General features: G+C 44.2%; 1 protein-coding gene across 2 annotated transcripts in view; it reads right to left on the bottom strand.

Annotated features, from left to right (window-relative positions):
* Positions 1–5,959: 5,959 nt before the first annotated feature.
* The window catches only part of TRAF3IP1 (TRAF3 interacting protein 1), a 37,631-nt gene continuing 24,284 nt past the window's right edge, over positions 5,960–19,306 (bottom strand). For both annotated transcript variants that reach the window (XM_042874964.1, XM_042874963.1), the window contains 2 exons: positions 8,380–8,603; positions 5,960–6,197 (listed from right to left, as the gene is read on the bottom strand). In XM_042874964.1, coding sequence (XP_042730898.1) covers positions 6,032–6,197; positions 8,380–8,603 — 390 coding nt within the window. In that variant the 3' untranslated portion in view covers positions 5,960–6,031. The remainder of the gene's footprint in view (positions 6,198–8,379; positions 8,604–19,306) is intronic.

The following is a 19,306-nucleotide window of genomic DNA, read 5'->3' as shown; positions in this document are numbered from 1 at the left end:
GGGTTATGGGTGGCCATGAACCAAAGTGGCTATAAAAACAATGCCAGGAGAAATGAGATCTCAGTTTGCTCCAGTAGAGGCTGGAGTTAGATATGCCTGTGGAGAGCTTCCCAATCTCACCCTTGCCCATAGCTTTACAGTTTTCCTAAAGGCAAAGCCATCATTTATCAGTATGTCTTGGGACTTTCCCAAGTCCCACGGTCTTGGGAGTGACAAAGTCTTGAGGTGACAAGGTCTTCAGCTATTTCCGACATGTTGGCATAAAGTTAAAATGCTCAATTGTAACAGTTATTTTCAGGTCAATATATATGTGAAACCTTAGACATTTCTTATCAGAGCAGCTCTTTCCTTTCTTTCCCATCTCTGCTTACAGCAGCTACATTAAAGTGAAGCATTACTGTGATGGTCAGTGGACCAACTTGAGTTGCTGCAGAGAGAAGCATCTCAAGCTCTCTTGCTACTACTGTCTCTGCAGAAAAATAAATAAGGAAATAAAGAACAGTGCAAACGGTTAAAGGGTTCTTGTCTGCCCACAGGAGAGTGTGAGGAGGACTCCCAGCATGGCTGCTCACTCACAAGCTGTCAGAGTCGCTTCTGGTTCTTACCTGTCCCTGTGCTCCACGCACTGATGCTGACTCAGGACTTACCTCAGGTTGATTCCAGCTTCTGGCTTTGTAACGTGCGCTGCAAATACCACCGAGATTATTTAAATTGGACAGGTAGACTTCCTTTCTCTCCAGCATAAAGCCAGAGCCGCTCTGAATCTCCTGCTCAAAGCAACTGTTTCTTATCCAAACAGCTCCTCCTTCGCAGACAGCTCTGCTCTGCACTGTGTATCCCCAGCTCCTCCCAAGCACAGCCGACTCTTGGTCTCCAGCACCAGCAGACACTGTTCCAAAAACAGAGAAACCTGAAAGCACAGAAGAAATTAAGCACCTCTAATCCAACGTAAAGCTTCTAGCCAGAAAGTCGTCCCTGTGGCTAGGCTGCCAGCCCAGGAATTGAGAGATACTGTGCAGCTCCTTCACGCTGCTTGCCTTTACCATTTCCCATCCATTTCCTTTTAGACCAAGTCAGCCTTCTGAAACAGAAAGAGCTCTGTTAAAATATGCCTTTTTCCATTAAATTCATAAAAGTCCTTCCCATTTGTATCTGGTTGACTGGAAGTGGCTCTTCTGTCAGATGGCAGAAGCTCAGGAAGGTGAGTGCACTGGCCCTGGCTTCCCCACTTCTCACCTCGAAGAGAAATAATCAGCTCAACTATTACTGCTACTCAATGGCTCTGCTAAAGGCCCGAGATGTGTAAGCATTCCCCAAAGGTTTCTTTTGGACAAAGACACTGGAACTGTGAGTGTGAGGAAAGCTGCTCTGCATCAGCCTACCGTGAGGCTGAGAGATCCTTAAGAAGCCACATCTGGGCTCTCAACCTCAACAGCAAGTGGTGGCTTTGGAAAAGTCGTGACAGAAGCGCTTGAGGGAGGGCCACCATGCAGAGGGGCTCCCCTACAGAGCCCAGCACCAGAATTTGCTGCTGAACTGACTTCAACCAGGGGGAAAACTCTACAGTACCAACAGGCCCCACGCATTCGTTTTCTTCCTGATGCTCCTCGACTGCTGCCACAATCCAAACAAACACCAAAAAGGGGAAACGACCTGGGCGGGAGAACCCTGCCTCGCAGGGACAGGCACACACTCCCCATGTCTGAACACACATTTCACTGTGTATACAAAACCGAGAGCCTCAGTGGCCTAAAATAGAACCTAAAGCACGCATGTGACCTGTAAAAGCAGCCAACAAAATCAGTTTTTCAGCCCATTCCCGGGCACACAACAAAGTCAAGTCTGTGGGACACGGTGCGACATAAATTAACGCTAACCCGTGCAACCTCTGCTTCACAAGTCATAAATCTGAAGTGGAAGCTCTCTCTCTTTTCTTCTTGGTAAGCATTTCACTTCTGTGGCCGTCGGATGCAATTCGAGGCCTGGCTGCCATCGACTCAGCTTGGGATTTGGGCAGTAGGGGGAGGAAACCAATCCTTTTTTTCATCGCGTTAAATTAAACTATAAACTACACCTTTTAATTCCTTCTAATTAAATTTCTCGCTGGAAAACGGATATGTTATTTCTTTCGTATTTTCTCACCAAACAGGGCAGGAAATGTGTTAGAAGAGGAGTGCCTTGGCCAGGTGGGCAGCTCTCTGGGCACCGTGGGGGGCTTCCTGAGAGCTGGAGATCGCTCCATGTCCAGCAGCAACCCAATCCACTAGGAATACTAGATGCACTCACCTTCGCACTTGCTGAGGAGAAATAAAAGCACTGATTCTTTCTAATTTTTGCAGTGAAGCTGCTTAGGAGCTAATTTTCAATTAGCTTTCAGTGGGCTGCATCCCCTCAATCACTTACAGGTTGGCTGATTTCACAAATGCCAGGCTTTGCTCTACAGACACGGGATACCAGAGCTTTGCAATTCTAATGCATTTAAAAGTAATTGGCATTTTTCCCTCTTATGTTTCAAGATATGCTCAAGGGAAGTAAGCCAAGAGGCAAGAGAGCATCTTTGAGGCCTCACAACTGTTCTGACTTCATGGAGGAAGAAATCCTATACAGCAAATTGCAGCAAGGAGACAGCTGAAAGAAAGAGCATGCTATGGAGGAAGCAACAACGTGTCCCTCTCTCAGTCCTCCCGGCTTAGCAAGCACTCTGTGCCAAAAGGAGTTTCCATCTGGTCTTCAGATCTGCAGCATGGCAACACAGCACTGCTGAGCCAAACCAGAGGTAGCTATAGCAAGATCAGGCAAGCAGGTCAATGGAGAAAAACCCAAATCTGACTCAGGGATGTGTGCTCCACAGCTCCATTGGAGATGGGGTATCCTACATTACACACAAGTGAGCAGAAATTCCAGACTTCCAAGCTGAATAACAACACTGCTGGTGTTCCTTTTTCCCAGGTTGGTGAGGATAATGAGACGTGAGCAATGGTAGCACTGTCTTCCTGAATCAGCAGGCAGCCTGAAGTTCACATTTGGAAACAGTCAAACCACTGAGCATTTACCACAAAGCCTGAAACACAAGCATTTGAGTGCCAGATCTGGCAAGAGCCATTCATTTGCAAAACTTAATTACACATCTGTGTACTTCCAAGCAGGACAGTATGCCAGCAGAGCCAAAACTAGACTGAAATTCTGCCACTGATCAAGCAGGTTGAGTTAGAGAAACTGCACTTGGAAAGTGCCAATGAGGACTGACATTTTTGGGGGAAAAGGAGCATGCAAAGTCTGCTATCCAGAGCATCTACCTTCATGCTGGGTGAGAAACCACAGGGCCTTTAGTGGATGGAAGAGGTGTTCCTGTAGCTAAAGTGCAGAGTTTAAGACTGAAGGACTCCTAGTTCATGAGTGAGACAAATCACATGTAAGTTCTGACACCAATAACCCCACCTGCAGTGCACTATAAACACGGAGTGGATCCAGAGGAGGGCCATGAGGATGATGAGAGGGCTAAAGCATCTCTGCTGTGGAGACAGGCTGAGGGAGCTGGGCTTGTTGTTCAGCCAAGAGAAGACCTCACTGCAGCCTTCCAGTAGGGTCCAGCTAACAGCTGAACCTTTCTGGCTGAGAAACACTTCCCAATCCTAAAAACCGGAAGGGTTGGCAGCCACCTCCTGACCCACACAAGAGAGAGGAATGTTAGGCATGTCATGAAGTACAAGTCCTGCTTCCCAGACCTGTCAGGCTCCATTAGCTCTAAAGGGGCCTAACAGTGTAGGGGTTTTTTAAATCCCAAACCACTGCACTAGCAAAGTCTCCCTTGCTAATGAACCACCCACAGTTGAAAAGCAAGCTCAAGGCATAGGCAGTGTAGCATGTGCAAGAATCACAAGCAGCTATGCAGACACATATCCATATCTATTCTCACATTGTCTCCCTTCCCCTTCACGAAGCACAGATGTTTATTTGAGCTACAAAGCCCAAAGCACAGACCTCAGAACTGGAAGTCATCAGTGGTCAAGAAACTCTCCACGTCAAGACTGCGTGGGGCTGGACACAGCCTCGTCACACCACTGCAGTCCCAGCACTGCTAAGGCAATGTTTATCCTGCATGGAGAAACTGCATCACCAGTCCTGAGCCCTGGGGTTTGTGTGGGCATCATGAACACCTTTGGCTGTGATCAGACCTGAAAGACAGCGGACAGGCTCCAAACTTGGGTGATAATCAATGCACAGTTGCTGGAGGTGGCAACAAAAAGCTCCCAGCAGGAGTCTTGCTCTTCTGGCCTCTACATAGAATAGGATCACAGAATCCTTAGAGTTGGAAGGGACCTTTGAGGACTATCCAGTCCATCTCCCCTGCAGTGCACAAGGACACCACAGCCAGATCAGGGTGCCCAGGGCCTGATCCAGCCTCGCCTTGAAAGTCTCCAGGGGCAGGGCATCAACCACAACACTGGGCAATCTGTTCCAGTTACATCTAACCTCAATCTCCTCTCTCTCAAACCATTTCCCCTTGTTCTATCACCACAGACCCCACTAAAGAGTCTGTCTCCTTTTTCACTGTAGAGATACTGCTTCACCAAATTAAAAATTGAGATGGCAATTCAAAAGCATAGAGCACAGCGCTGTGTACTGTTCAGAAAGGGACAGACACTTCACATACTCTCTCACAGTTTCCTGCTTGCTCTCCAATCTGACCAAAACCTCATGCAGCAAAGCATCCTGCCCTTACAGTGACCAAAGCTAGGATGCAACTCCTAGGTGCAGTATGCTGTTGATTACTTTGAGCTTAGAAAATGAGTCACTTTTCATCACCAAAGCACTGAATTCCTGTCACAGTCCAAGTTCTGGGGCAGACTACCACTAGGTGTAACCACAGGTGATTACCTAGGAAGGAAAATAAAATCTTCCCCACTAACTTACTTAAACAAACACGTAAAACCCTTTAAAACATTCATATTTGAGTATTAAATACTCACATTATTTGGTGGTTATCCTTTTGGTAGATTTTTTTGAGGCCCAGATATCAATAAGAAAGGAAAAAAAACAACCCAGAACTAGTTTTGCCAACAAAAGAAGGAAAAAGAGGACACTGCCACTTCATACATGATCCAAACAACATGGGAGTGGATGTACTCACACACTGTAAAAATCTTAAGGGAACAGCCTTGCAGGGGACCAAAGCATTCTGTGCTCAGGGCAGTGTCATATAGTTGTGTCTATGCTAACACACTTTGCAGATTTAGGAATAAGGAAAAACTACAAACAAGAGGTCATTAGGAAAACAGTACAGACACCTGCAGTTAAACAAAAAAAAAAAACAAAACAGAGGAATTATTATTCACGTACAAAAAGTTGCAGGAACATGCATTTGGGAGGAAACAGGTACTTAAATTAATCCTTTCCAAATGAACGCACACAATAAAAATGGCATTAACACCTGTGCAGATAAAGTACTTCTGCTCCCTGACACGGTGATGCTTGTATTGCATTTTCAGTCCTTCCTAATAAGATTCCTGATAGCTCTGAAAACACGACATCATCTCTGTAACGATGCAAGGAACTGCAAGTGACACAAGGCTTTATCTCTTGGTCTTGTGGCATCCTTTTGTAGCTTACTTTGCAAGATTCAGGAATCCCCTGACCTGCTCACGACAGCATGTTGAAAAGTAACCTCAGTGGACACGAAGGGAGGAAGGAGATGCATAGAGAACTGGCTCAGAAACAGTGCTCAACAGGCCATGGAGGGAAAGAGGGGCAGTGAAAACCTGGCAAGTGAGTAACAGCAGTTCACATTTAAACAAACAAGTTATTTTAATAGCTCTGCACCTTGAGCATTCAAATGGACATAATTTTATCCACAGTAATATCAACACCTAAAGATCAATGGTATTTTATATAACTCTTAGGCTCCCAGTCCCTAGCCACTTTACATCCCAACAAGGCATATCTTCACTTTTCTCCACTATTTGGTAAGAATTTTTATTTGGTAGGAATATCAGTCTATCAGTCCCAAGGCTTTTTTTTGTCCCTCCCTTCTTCACCTTCTTGAAGACAGGTTTATGCTAAGTACCATCCTCCGGATTTTGTCCTCATTCTTTAAAACATTAGCTTTAACAGCACGAATCTTGTCTTGCTGATCTTCAATCAGCTGGTCCAGCTCAGCCAGTTCAGCTTTTAGTGGTTCTACAGCACTGTCCGTGATGCTGAAAGAGACACAAAGTGTTGTGTTATCGGAAACATGATGCTGCTTCAGGTTTCTTAAGCCTCCAAGAACGTGCATTCAATACTTAAAAGTTTGCATAGAATTTGAGCTGTGCTCACCCCTCCTGAAAGAATGTTTAGGATGGGAAGCACAAAGACAAAGCTAACACCACAGAGAAGAACACTGTTCAGGAAAAAACACCCCACAGTTCAACAGCAAACAATAATCTCTTGTCTAACCAAGCTTTTCTGTTAAAATCTCTGTGCTATGCAGTTATTCTGCTCCACCATGAGTGTGTGTCAAGCACTTCTTTTACTTACCAGCCAAGAGCTGCAAGTGCCTGGCTCAGGGACAAAGTGGGACTTGGTTGTGTAGGACAGAGCATAAGAACAACACCCACTTTTTACTGGGGCTCCTGTATCTTACCATGATGCACATGGCAAAGCCATCCCTCCAGGCCTCGCAACAGGCTTCAAAGGAGAGAGAGGCACATTGCAGAGGAACAAATACAATTGCTGTGGGGGCTGATGGCCTGATACCAGCTATTTCCTACAATGAGCCGGCAGCACAGCACTGCCTGCCAGCAGCACCAAGCTGCAGCAAGTAGACATCTAAGAGGTAAGGTACAAGAAAACTGGCCCCTCAATAACTGCTGGCAAGGGCAGGCAATCCCACAAGAACAGGAAATGTAATAAACAGGAACTAGATGCTAATAACACCACTAGCACATTGATATATCTGAAGGGAATGGGACTGTTTGGCTCTAAAACCAGCGTGCCCCTTTCCATAATGCTTAGCAGCCAGGGAGCTGATGGACAGAACTAGCCTGCTGCCATTCTGAATTACCCAGTCACTGTGAGGACTCACCAGCTAAAGTCTGCATCTCATAATTATTTAGATTTCTCCTCCTTTCTACACCACTGGCATAAATCACAAAAAATATCACTAGAAATTCTAACATTTCCCTAATGGGATCCTTCAATTGTCTTTCACAGAAGCAAAAAAAAAAAAAACAAACCAAACAACAAAAACACAAAAATGCATCCAAATTCCACTACATATGGGAAGCATTCCCTTCTTCATGTCAGATACTGTGTAATTCTTCCCTGAAGGCTCTGACAAGCCGTAGCACTACACTGATCTGATGAGGATCTCACAGCAATCCCTGCTAAGTGCTGTAATATGTTGCAGCAGTGAAAGGGAGCTGAGTGGCTCTGCTGGAGTGATGCTGGTTTGCTCCCTGTGCCTGGGGAAAGGCAAGCAGATCAGTGCCTCAGTTTCTCCAGCTGTAAAATAAAGCCCAGTGCCATTTCCTTTCTCTTTGCAGAGGTACTGCATTCTAAGCCCAACCACAGTTTAAGAAGGTGCTATGTAAGTGCAAGGAATTAACATCATTAAGCTTTATATGTGAACCCAAATCCTAATTCCTACCCCAGCCCCACTAAGCCAGCAGCTGTAAAACTTCCAACAATTAACACACTGCTACCTACCCAGATAAAACTCAGCTAAAAATACCACTCAGTGGCATACTTGCTTCTGCAGGAATTAAATTCATGGAGCAGCAAAGTTACCTACATTGGAATCCATGAAGATAAAAATCAATCTTCAGTATCTGAGATCACTTTTAAGATCAGATTACATGGCATTGGGATGGTACTTCTGTTTGCAAGGAGAATAAAAAGACATACTAGTGAGGCAAGTAAGGCTGAAGCATCCCTTCCTTGGCTTGACCTCCATGGGGATATTACCTTCATTCTCCTGGCTTTCTGATGTTAGTTTCAAACCATGCACAGACAACAGCTGTTACTGACACTGCTGCAGAACACACATATTTCAGTGGCACAAAGAAAGCAGTTTGTGATTTAGGAACTCAGATCCTACCAGGACTACCAACCTGTTCCTCCCCATTGCTCCACATGTATTCGTGATAAGAAAAAATAAAGCAGAACGTTAAACCTTCCCATCTCATCTCAACATGTGCATAGCTGCTGCCGTGTACATCGCATGACATGAGCTGGAAAGATTTTAACACTTCAAAAAACAATTCTGACTGCAAAGAAAATTCCCCGAAGCACAGCAGAGACTGATGCTAAATTTGCATTTTGTAGTGAATGAAACTCTCCCCTCTGCTAGAAACAGATCTGTCTCGAGAGATAAAGCAGACTTTCCCTGACCACGCTCACCTCTGCTCTTTCTGCAGAGCTTCTGCATGCTGTCTGTTCTCATGCCGCCACATCTGCAACTCGTTCTTCATGGCATCCATGTCTTCTTGAACGTAGTCCATGATCCTGCCAAGCGTAAAGGCACTGCGGCACAGAGTCTGAATAGAGTCCCGAAACTTCTCCATTTCTTTGGCTACCAACTCTCTCTCTTTCTTCCTCGCTGCTTCTGATACAAAAGGCTTCTCCTGACAGAAAGGATGGATAAGGAGAAAAGCATCAAGACGAGGAAAAACGTTTGTTGTACACAAGGTGTCAAACAAAGAATGCTTTAGACACTGCTAGCCACGAGGAGAAATCTTTACATAGTGTTCACAGTTTGAAATGAAAGGGAGAAGAATGAAGCAACTGTTTAGAATCAGGTGAGCAGAATGAGAATCATATCCAAGCCACCACTGCTAAGGAGAATTGCTACAAAACTACAATAACGTTGGCAATATTCAATTGCTTTTCAGATCAGGAACTCTCCAAATTAAACCCAGTATTTGATTCCATAAATGACCTCATTATCCTGATGTTCTCATCAAGATCTTTCCCAGAGCAGTGGGTGCAAAGGGAGTATTGGAGGGAGACCTCCTACTCGTTCTGCCATGTTTTACTTCAGTGTGTTTCTATATATTGAATGGAAAATGGCTTAACGTGGCACCATTAAACACAACCTCACATAATAATGACACCACTTTTGTTATCAACCTGCTGCTGGCACTGGCTGCCAACTGAGACAGGGAAGGTTTAGGTTGGATATGAGGAGGAAGTTTTTCCCCCAGAGGGTGGTGAGGCACTGGAACAGGTTGCCCAAGGAGGCTGTGGATGCCCCATCCCTGCAGGCATTCAAGGCCAGGCTGGATGTGGCTCTGGGCAGCCTGGGCTGCTGGTTGGTGACCCTGCACATAGCAGGGGTTTGAAACTAGATGAGCATTGTGGGCCTTTTCAACCCAGGCCATTCTATGATTCTATCATCCAATGATTCTATGTCCACCCCATAAATCACACATCCATCTGCCCATCCTCTCCCTGCATGCTCCAGCTGTGTACTCTACGGGGCACAGCTGGACTGCCCCTGCATCACTCCAGTGCCTGGCACAAGGACATTGTGGATTGGTGTTTACTCAATATTGCTGCAAATCCCAACCCACCACACTGAAAAAAGGTCACGTTCAACTCCAGAGGGTAATGATTATAGCCTCTGAACTGAGATTATGGTCTCTGTGAAAAGCTGGAGAAGCAGAAGCATCCCTTCTCATGATGTTCTGCACCAAAAGCATCCATCGGAGCTGCTCAACACAAAATTTTGCTGCTGCCTGGGAGCTGCACCGGATGCTCCATAGCCACCTTCCAGTGCAGTTCTCCAAATCGCTCCCTTTGAGATACTCCTCTCTCACCTCTGGCTGTATCTGAAGTCTCTGCTCCTAATGCTGGCCCTAGTCACAGCATTTCACGCCACACAGCTAAAATAAATGGCAGTTACTCCATACCTTGAATTTAACAGTATTTGTAAAACCACGCAGGCTGCAGGTGTGCCCTCAGTCAACTGCACTACTCAAAACTAATCTGGTCCTGTGCACACTTCCCTCATGTGCAGCCTGCAGACCCTGTGCTCAGCTTACTGAAGCCTCCCAGCTTACTGCAAGTTTAACACAGGGAAAGTGCATGCTAAAACAGCAAAGTCACCAAGAGCAAAATGATGCCATAAACAGAGCCAAATGACCACATTACTAACACTTCCTAATGACTTTATTCCAGCAAAGGCCTTCCTGGAAACAATAACTGCCATTAAAGAGAAGCCCGCTGTTTCTTCTCCCCCAGGTAAAACAAGCAGATTTTTCTTTCTTTCCAAGAGACCTGAATGTCTAATTCCCAACCTGAGTTTTCTTTCAGACACACAAAGCTGTACATTAAGTTTACTTCAAGTCATTTCAGTCATCTAACTTGTGCCAGAAAACTAGAAGGGTCTTTCTTTCACCCCAACCATAGGATAACCACCTTCTAAGCACAGTTCCTAGCAGCTCTATAAGCACAGAGCTGACAGCATGCTTGTGCCTTGCTAGGACACCATGCCTACCATGCTGTCCCTTACTGCCCTCCTACCTAACTGCCTGCCTTCCTGTGTGAGCTGCAGGCTGTTTGTTCAGCTGTGTTTGGAGGCAGCAGGGACCACTGCCAAACACATTTCAGCAGCCCTCTGCTTACTGATGAACTCAGATATATATTATTCTAGAAAAATACTTCTAAAGATTTGAAGGCTGAGATTTACTTGCGTCTGATGCTTGCGTTTTACCACACACGCAGCACATGGAAACTGCAGGGCTTCTGAGTTTACTGTGATTTTATAATGTTGAAGTTGTTTAATAAGGAACTGGCCTGAAGTGACAACTGCTGGTGAACTCGTGGCCTTTGCTTCCTAAGTCAATTCGTGAGTGCTGGCTAAGCTGTTAAAAATAACACTCATCTTAATTCCTTCTCACTCGACCCGTGCCTCTCTCACAGAAGCAGGTGTTTCATTATGCTGCATTACATAAAACTCGTTGTTCTGTCACTTCCCACAGCCATCCGTGTGCTTGCTGTCCCTCACAGCACACAGATGAAAGCACTGGTTTTTGACTCATTTAATGCTGAGAGCTGGTGAGCACCCACCTTCAGAGCACAGCCACGCAGGGTTGAGGGGATATTTCAGTCTCTTCCTTAGCAAACCTCTAAACACAACACCAACAGCATCCCAGTTGGCTCTGTCAGACTCCTTTTCCTTTATGCCTTGTCCCTGAAGGCACAGATCACAGGGCACCTTTCCTTGGGCAGGGTGTACATTGAACACTGGTAAGACTTTCTTTCCTGGAAATATTTTGTTTCCTCCTTACCTTGTAACAGTATATGGAATGGATCTGCACCCTCACACACTGCACGCTCTCTATTGTAGCTCATTTTTTCCAGACAAGTTCTTGCTACACGTGCTTCCCCAAAGCCACAGAGAAGGCTGAGTCTATGGGACCCTATTTTCCACATCAAACCGGGAGGTTATCTATAAAGAAAACTGGAGCTGGAACAACCCAAGCCCACCAAAAAAACCCCACCTTCAGTTCAAAAGCATGGCAGAGCTGTTTGTTATTCAAGAGCTTCCTAGGAAGAAGTTCTGCTGCCCTGTTTTCCACCCTATGTGCAACAAACCTTCCCTCTTTCCTTCCCCTGTTCCTAAGCAGTTTCAAGTGTCCAAATACACAAGTGCTAGAAGTCTATTAAATACTATTCAGTCTTTAGAAGGCACATCAGCAGGGTGGTTAGAAAACTCTGCAACTCTGAGACACAAAACCACACGATACAAGCGATGTAGGAACACACAAAAGTATTTTGGTGTGTCCTCCTTTCAAGGAAGAGCACTTAACCTCCAAGCTCCCAAAAACCTCCCCAACACCTGAGGGCACAGTAACTCACCTGGCATACCACCATTAGCTTGAGGAGGGACAGATGATGATCAATCCTTTCTTTCTTTTCACACTACACTTGGCGCAGCCTACAGACAGCTGAAGTACTCAAGCTGCACCAGATATCACTGATTAAAGGCAGTTAGGGGGGGGAAAAATCAAGCTCCGTGCTGTCTGTTCTGTTTAATAGTTACAGTTATGGGTTAAAATCTGCACAGGTCACCCCTGAAATTACTAAGAATTATGGCAGATGGTTTATTACAACAAGCAACGTGGGTGGTTGGAGTCCTGAATGCCACCTTTGCTCATTCTGCACAAACACGTAACAGGATATATTCAGCTTTAAGAAAAATGCCAGAATCAGAATTGTTCCAGCCTATTTAATTAGGTCACACACCTCAATGAACTCTCCTTTCACAAAAGCCCAAGAATCAATAAATTATCTCCGTGTAAAAAGACTGTATCACTTCTGTAGGCCCAACACGCTTCCTTTCCTTCATGTTTTTCGTAAGGCACCAAGATAAATGTTTATTTTGGATTCCTGGGAAACAGTCTGCCTTTCCCATTACCTCAACCTGAACGGAACACAGCGTGGACTCAAATGCAGGGACCGAAGAAATTAAAAAGCAGAAATTTTCTCCTTAAACGATGAAGGGAAAATTATCAACAGGGTGCCAGAAACAGCCAGAATGTTACCTGTCTTGAATTTAGCCTCGTTAAAGCAATTAGCACAAATGTGGATCCTTCACAAGACATTCACTTCCAGCATCCGTGCTGCTGAGGGTATGGGAAATGCCTGGCATCCATGGAGTTAAAGAGGTGGCATGGCTTCCCCCCACTCACCCTGCTTGAAAAATTCACTTCCAGGAACAGCATTTGATTACTTTTATATAGCTTCTCCTTTGTTTCCATTCTTTAAATTAACAGTTTTTAAATATGAAACAAATTACAACAAGCATCCATCAAGCAGTTAATAGTTTCTACAGCCCCTTTTAACTATTGTATTATGTCCCATTATGGAAACAGACCCCAGTAATCATAGTTTTATGGAGCTATACCATTTCCCTTCCACCTCTTACTACAGTTAGGATAGGACAGAAACTTCATTTTGGACAAGTAATTTTGATACATTCAATGCAAAAATAACAGCGTGGGCTTTTTTACTGTACAAAATATTTTTTGATCATAAAGGGTGTTTTCTTTTCCTGGTTTTTACAGAGCCTGCATTTTAAGTATATGGTAACTATCCACTAGGGATCACTGTAAGAAAGTCCTCCACAGTAACAGAGGGGAAAACAGTAAATGTTAAATCATTTCAAATGAACAGGATGCTTTTTCTGCTTATGCCAGGTATCGAGTTCAGCAGCAGGCCAAGGCAGCAGAGACACCATGTTCTGTACCATTAGACTTACCAGAGTCTGACCTGTTTCAGAGCTGCAAGACACAAAAAATAGGATGGAATTTTCAGACGTATGTAAACGTCCCACCTCAGCTCCTTGAGCTGCCTCGCCTTGCTGCAGAGAAGTCAGTTTGCTATTCACCATGCTGAGCAGAATCCTACGTGTCTGACCACACACACACCAAGATACAACTCCAGTATCAGCTCATCTGAAACGGCACACTGGGTGCCAGTCCTGCCCTGCTTTCCCTCTCTGCTCACTCTGTGGGTCCGTGGTTTTCTCTGTTGAAACAGCAGCCCCTTTTCCATTCAGAATGAATTGTAACACGTGTTCCTTGAGTTAGCCAACTGCTTTCACACCAGACTATGGCCCAGCAGAATGTCTCGGCCAGATCCACTGATAACCTTCTTGAAATGTATGAACATCACCTGTAGCTCTCCTACAACAGCTGCTAGCACAGCATCCTTTCCTGGGGATGGAAAGCACAGCTGTCTCACTGCACTTCTACATATACTTTCTGTTTAACACATCCATCTGCTGTCTCTTTTTTTATTTATATATATATCCACAGGAGCAAACATTTTGTGTAGTATGCAGAGGCCACTGCACAGCAGCCATTATACCAAGAATATCACAAGAGTGACAAAAGTTCCATTCCTACCTTCACTGCTTGTAAGACAATTAATTGAGGACCACTTTTTTTTTTCTTTTTTTTTTTTTTCCTCCTGGTAATAAGCAGGGAAACTCAAGCATTAATTACTCAGTTCAAACTCCAGCAACACCTGACCACCAGCAAACTGCATGGTACAGTTCTGGTACGTTTCTCCCTGCACCTTTACTCCATAACCATTCAGCTAATGTCACATCACCATAGCCAGAGCTGTTAGACAAAGACAAAAGCCCTTGTGCAGGTAATTCCTATCAAATCTCACTCTCAGCACTTCTTACAACATGTGACCTCATTGCAGCCTTCAGTACCTAAAGGTAGTCTATAAACAGGAGGGGAATCAACTCTTTGAAAGGGTAGATAACAGCAGGACAAAGGGAAATCATAGAATCATAGAATCATAGAATCACTAAGGTTGGAAAAGACCTAAAAGATCACCCAGTCCAACCGTTCACCTATTCCCAATAGCTCCTACTAAACCATGTCCCTCAACACAACATCCAGTCTTTCCTTGAACACCCCCAGGGTCGGTGATTCCACCACCTCCCTGGGCAGTCCATTCCAGTGCCTGACCACCCTTTCTGAAAAGTAATACTTCCTCATGTCCAGCCTGAATCTCCCCTGGCGTAGCTTGGTTTGAAATGGTTTGAAGTTGAGGGAGGGAAGTCTGAGGTTGGATGCCAGGGGGAAGTTCTTTGCTACGAGAGTGGTGAGGTGCTGGAACAGCTGCCCAGAGAGGCTGTGGATGCCCCATCCATCCCTGGAGGTGTTCAAGGCTGGGTTGGATGGGGCCCTTGGCAGCCTGGGCTGCTATGAAATGTGGAGGTTGGTGGTCCTGCATTTTACAGAGGGGTTGAAGATTCATGATCCTTGAGGTCCCTTCCAACCTGTGCCATTCTGTGATTCTGTGACCTGGTAGGATGCTGAGAAACTGTGAGCCCCTTTGAAACACTGGCATGATGGGAGATATGAATACAAATGGTTAACTAAACGTCACATTACTGCCTGCACTCATTGGATGTGGACACAGTGCTGTGCAGCTGGTGGGTTAACGCACAAAATCAATGACCTGAAGAACTCTGAACAAACAGAATCAGCATTGATTGTATTTGCTCTGAGCTTAGAAGTACCTAATTGATTTACAGCACTTGTAATTGAAGTTAATATTATCCAGGTGCTAAGCTATTTTAATATCACTTGTTCCTAGCACAAACCTCGAATCTGTTTCTTCTCCAAAGCCTATATTTGGGAAAGATGGGAATTCTGTGATCCCACTTGCTTCAACTATTTAATAACCTGCCTACGCTTTCCACACATCAAATAAATGAAGTGGAATACAAAACGTACCATCTGTTTCTTTCTCTGTTTAACGTAAGAGGATTAGAATCTAAACAAATACATTTAGGAAGTCTTTTTAGGAATTTGTTAGGCTGAACACAGCTAATCAAGGCAGCAGAAACCTTGTGTATTTCCAGACTGACCTTTTTGTTTGACCTGAAAATTGTGTATATTATTTTAAGTTTCTGCACATGCAAAACCTACATGATGAAAGTCCCTGTCTTTCTTGATTTTCTTGTCTTTTTCTTTATTAAAACTTCTTAAAAAGCACAATGAAGGTTTCAGGCAAATGCTTTTAACACAAACAATACTCTTCTGCAATCAGCAGTTACAAGTAAAGGTATGGAACATCCCCAGGAGCCCACGAGTGCTACGTTTCCATTAAGTATTACTTCATCAGCTTCTGCTAATTTCTAATTGATTAATCCACAGTAATTCAGGTAGAGCCACCGATCAGGTAATTGCTGCATTAGATGCTGTAAAGCATCAGCCAAAAGATCCCTTGCTCAGATTATCTCCACTTCCCTCTTCATCTTCTGGCAGAAAGACACGGCTTTAAGGAGTAGTGAACATAGCTGAGAGAATATTTCATTTATTTTACATGCATTGAATGGTTTAATAAAACCAGGGCAGACAAACATTCTCACTGACAGACACACAGGTATAATTTCCCAAGGAATTATTCTTTCAAATTTTCGCTGGACTTGTGATTATCTTACTCCAAAATACAAGAATCACATTTTACTCCCCATTGCAAAACACGTTTTGGAATACTGTTGCATGCTGATGGAGAAGATATTTCTCCTGGAGAGTTTGATGGAAAACCAATTAAATGAAAGAGCTGAGAGGCTGGGGAGAAACAGTCAGGTCTCAGACTGATGCTGCTCCCAGCAGACTGCACAGCCAGACCTGGCACAAAACCCACAGCTATTTAACACAACATGTTGGCCAGCACTCACAGAGCCATTCTCACAGTCCCATCGACAGAACAGGACTTGGTTACACTTGCAAGCAGAGAGCACTCGGCGGGAATAAACCGCCTGAAACTATTCTTTCTTTTTAATTACTTTTGCTGCATCTTCCCAATGAGATCCCACGGACCAGTCACTCTTCTTTCCCAAACTGCTGGTCTGGGGTCTCATGTGAGGTGTGCCTCTGTATGGGAACTGTTGAGTCACGGCCTGAACCTCTGACTGATCACCTGAGGCGAGCCATGAGTCAGCCAGAGGAGCACAGGTGAAGGCAATTCACCTGTGGAGCCTGGCTCCATCTCTCCCAGACCTACTTAAGAGCTGGCTACCAGTGGAGAAGGATCTCTTCTGGAGATCTGCTCTGCTGGAGTTTTTTTTTGTAAGTGAGCCCAGGATAGGGGTAAGCTTTCTTACCTCTCTTTTTTTTTGTTTAGTCTCTTTTTGTTACCATTATCTGCTTTGCCTAACTCTCTTGTTTATTTTGTATTTATAGTATCTTAATATTCATTGATTATACAGCCTGTCTGTCAGAAGAATTCAGCAGTCTCTCAAGCTCATGTTTTTTGGGCTTCATCTGTCAAGTCCCAGTCACTATCTCTGAACACTTTTAATCATCTTTTCCATTGAGTTTTTGCTTTGCTGTCAGGAAAACTGTGCTTCTCCTCTCTGTATCACAACAGCTTCAGCTTATAATGGTGGATAGCGATAGGGAAAGGGGGAATGGTTTTAAACTGAGACAGGGGAGGTTTAGGTTGGATATTAGGAGGCAGTTTTTCACCCAGAGGGTGGTGAGGCACTGGAACAGGTTGCCCAAGGAGGCTGTGGATGCCCCATCCCTGCAGGCATTCAAGGCCAGGCTGGATGTGGCTCTGGGCAGCCTGGGCTGCTGGTTGGTGACCTGCACACAGCAGGGGTTTGAAACTAGATGAGCATTGTGGTCCTTTTCAACCCAGGCCATCCTGTGATTTAATTTGAAAAGCAGTAGCAGCAAGAAGACTCCATGCAGCAGCAGCAGCCAGCTGCTTGGATATAGAACAGATGATATTCAGGAGTTTACTGCTGCGTGCAAATTTTCACGTGATGGAAGTCAGCAGGTTTGCTTTTCCAGAATTAGTTGTCCATTATCAGTGCTGCTAACGCAGATCAGTGCTTCAAAAGAAGCAACAAAAGGCAAACAAGGACAGAATGAGTGTTTTAGAGACTGAAAATAGGCAGTGGGACTAAACATTGATTGTACAAAGACACAGAGGCCGATATGCATTTAAAAAGAATTGAAGGGGTTAAAAGGGAATTGTTTTATTTAGTGAGCTACATGTATTCAGGGCAGAAAAAGGAAAAAAAGGGAAAACTTAGTACAATTCCCAGAGGAAACTTCCAGAACATGAAACCCATGAGGTTTTGTAAATGCTCCCCATTGTTCCTTTCTGTGCCAAGTGTTCACTTGACAGGACACAATACAGCACAATATAGCCTGCAATACAATTATGTACTGGCAGAAAAAAAGTCTAATTCGACTGCTACTGCCATTCCAAAACTTAGCCTGGAGATTGATGATTGAACAGCACCACCTAGTTATAAAACTAGGAACAGGAACAGCTGTATCTCTTGTTCTCACAACTGCCAGCTCAACACACACTCCAGTAATGAGCTTTAGAGCTACTGCATAAACAGAGCAATATTATCTCTAACTCCTCCCTTTCTCCAAACAGCTCTATAAAGGCAGAACTTACTAGAAATAGCCAAGAGCATTTAAATGATCACTACGTAGGCAATACAAGGTGCACCTTCATAATAAATAGTTTGTAATTCAATTCAGCAAGCTGGAAAAAGCTGTATTTACTCAAAATGGGTTATGAGCAGAAAATGAAGGCTTTCCCATTGCAAGAATTATTTTTCTTCTTTAATCTCAGACCATGCAATACATGAAAGGAATTTTTGGTCTGCCAAGCAGGCCTGGATCTCAGGCAACCCCAAACCTGAGATAGGAAGGTGCTCCCCCATCCACCTTCCTCATTTCCTCCATGTGCTGAGGAAGGAGCAAAAAGGCTGGTCTGCATGACACTATAACTCACTACCACTAAAGCATTTGGGAGTGTCCCTATTTAAGAGACTTGTTGATTTCACCCTCCCAAAAATCACAATCCTAACAAGTTGTGTCATTTTTGCTGCAGATTGCCAGAAATGATTATGAAAGCATACAAGTTCTAGATAAAAATCCTTTTTTTTAAAAAAAAAAAGTCTACTGTCTATCATGAGTTTTAGTCCTTCAGGGACTTGTTTTTTCCAGCTGTGCACTTTACTCATAACCTATCACAATGTCATAACTTGTTGCCAAGAACTACATTCATTAAAGTAACAGGAGGCCAAAAAGTGGTCTATGTTTCAAAAGTTTCTCCCAGTTTCAGAAAGGTATTTGAAAGAGTTTTGTTAAAAGCTTAGTTCTTAAGATCTGAGTTGCAGCACCTAATAAAAGTGCAGAATGCCACACTACATCTATCCCTAATACTGAGTAAATGTAAGAAGAGAGATGCAGGTAGAACTGAAGATTTAAGAGCACGTGAAAAGCACCTGCCTCTCCAAAATGCTGTGTACCTGTTTGTATCTTTGTAAAAGCACTCTGAACTGCACTCCTTATCTAAAATGTTCCCAAAGGGCCAATGATCCAAAGTGTTCTGCCTTTTGTGCCTTCTCGCAACATGAGATGTGCGAGGCTAAAAGAGCAAGAGCTGCCCAGTGATGGAAGGAATACATGAATATCAGGGAGCTTCAACGTTTTGCTTCTGGTTTGTGATTGCTCCTAGAATCTCTCTAGACCTCCCTCTCTCCCATTTCCCTATCCCAATTTGGGATGGGGAAATGAAATCACTTTCTCAATTCAGTCTAGAAAGCTCAAGTATGCTGGATTTTGCTAAGATAACATCTGGTGATATGGAAATACTTACTGTGCATGGTTAACTGCAGAGATCCCTACTTTTTACAGGTAATGACTGATGGTTGATAGGACCAGAGGACAATTAAGATTGAAACAATAATTATGCAGCCACATAAATGTAGAGTGTGTCCTATTGCATCTATGGCAAGGCTGAAATCGGACTGTTC

Source organism: Lagopus leucura, unplaced genomic scaffold (assembly GCF_019238085.1).
Source record: "Lagopus leucura isolate 7727_CA_CO unplaced genomic scaffold, USGS_WTPT01 Super-Scaffold_100012, whole genome shotgun sequence".
NCBI lineage: Eukaryota > Metazoa > Chordata > Aves > Galliformes > Phasianidae > Lagopus > Lagopus leucura.
Note: the sequence above shows the minus strand (reverse complement) of the source record. Positions and strands in the feature narration are given on the sequence as shown.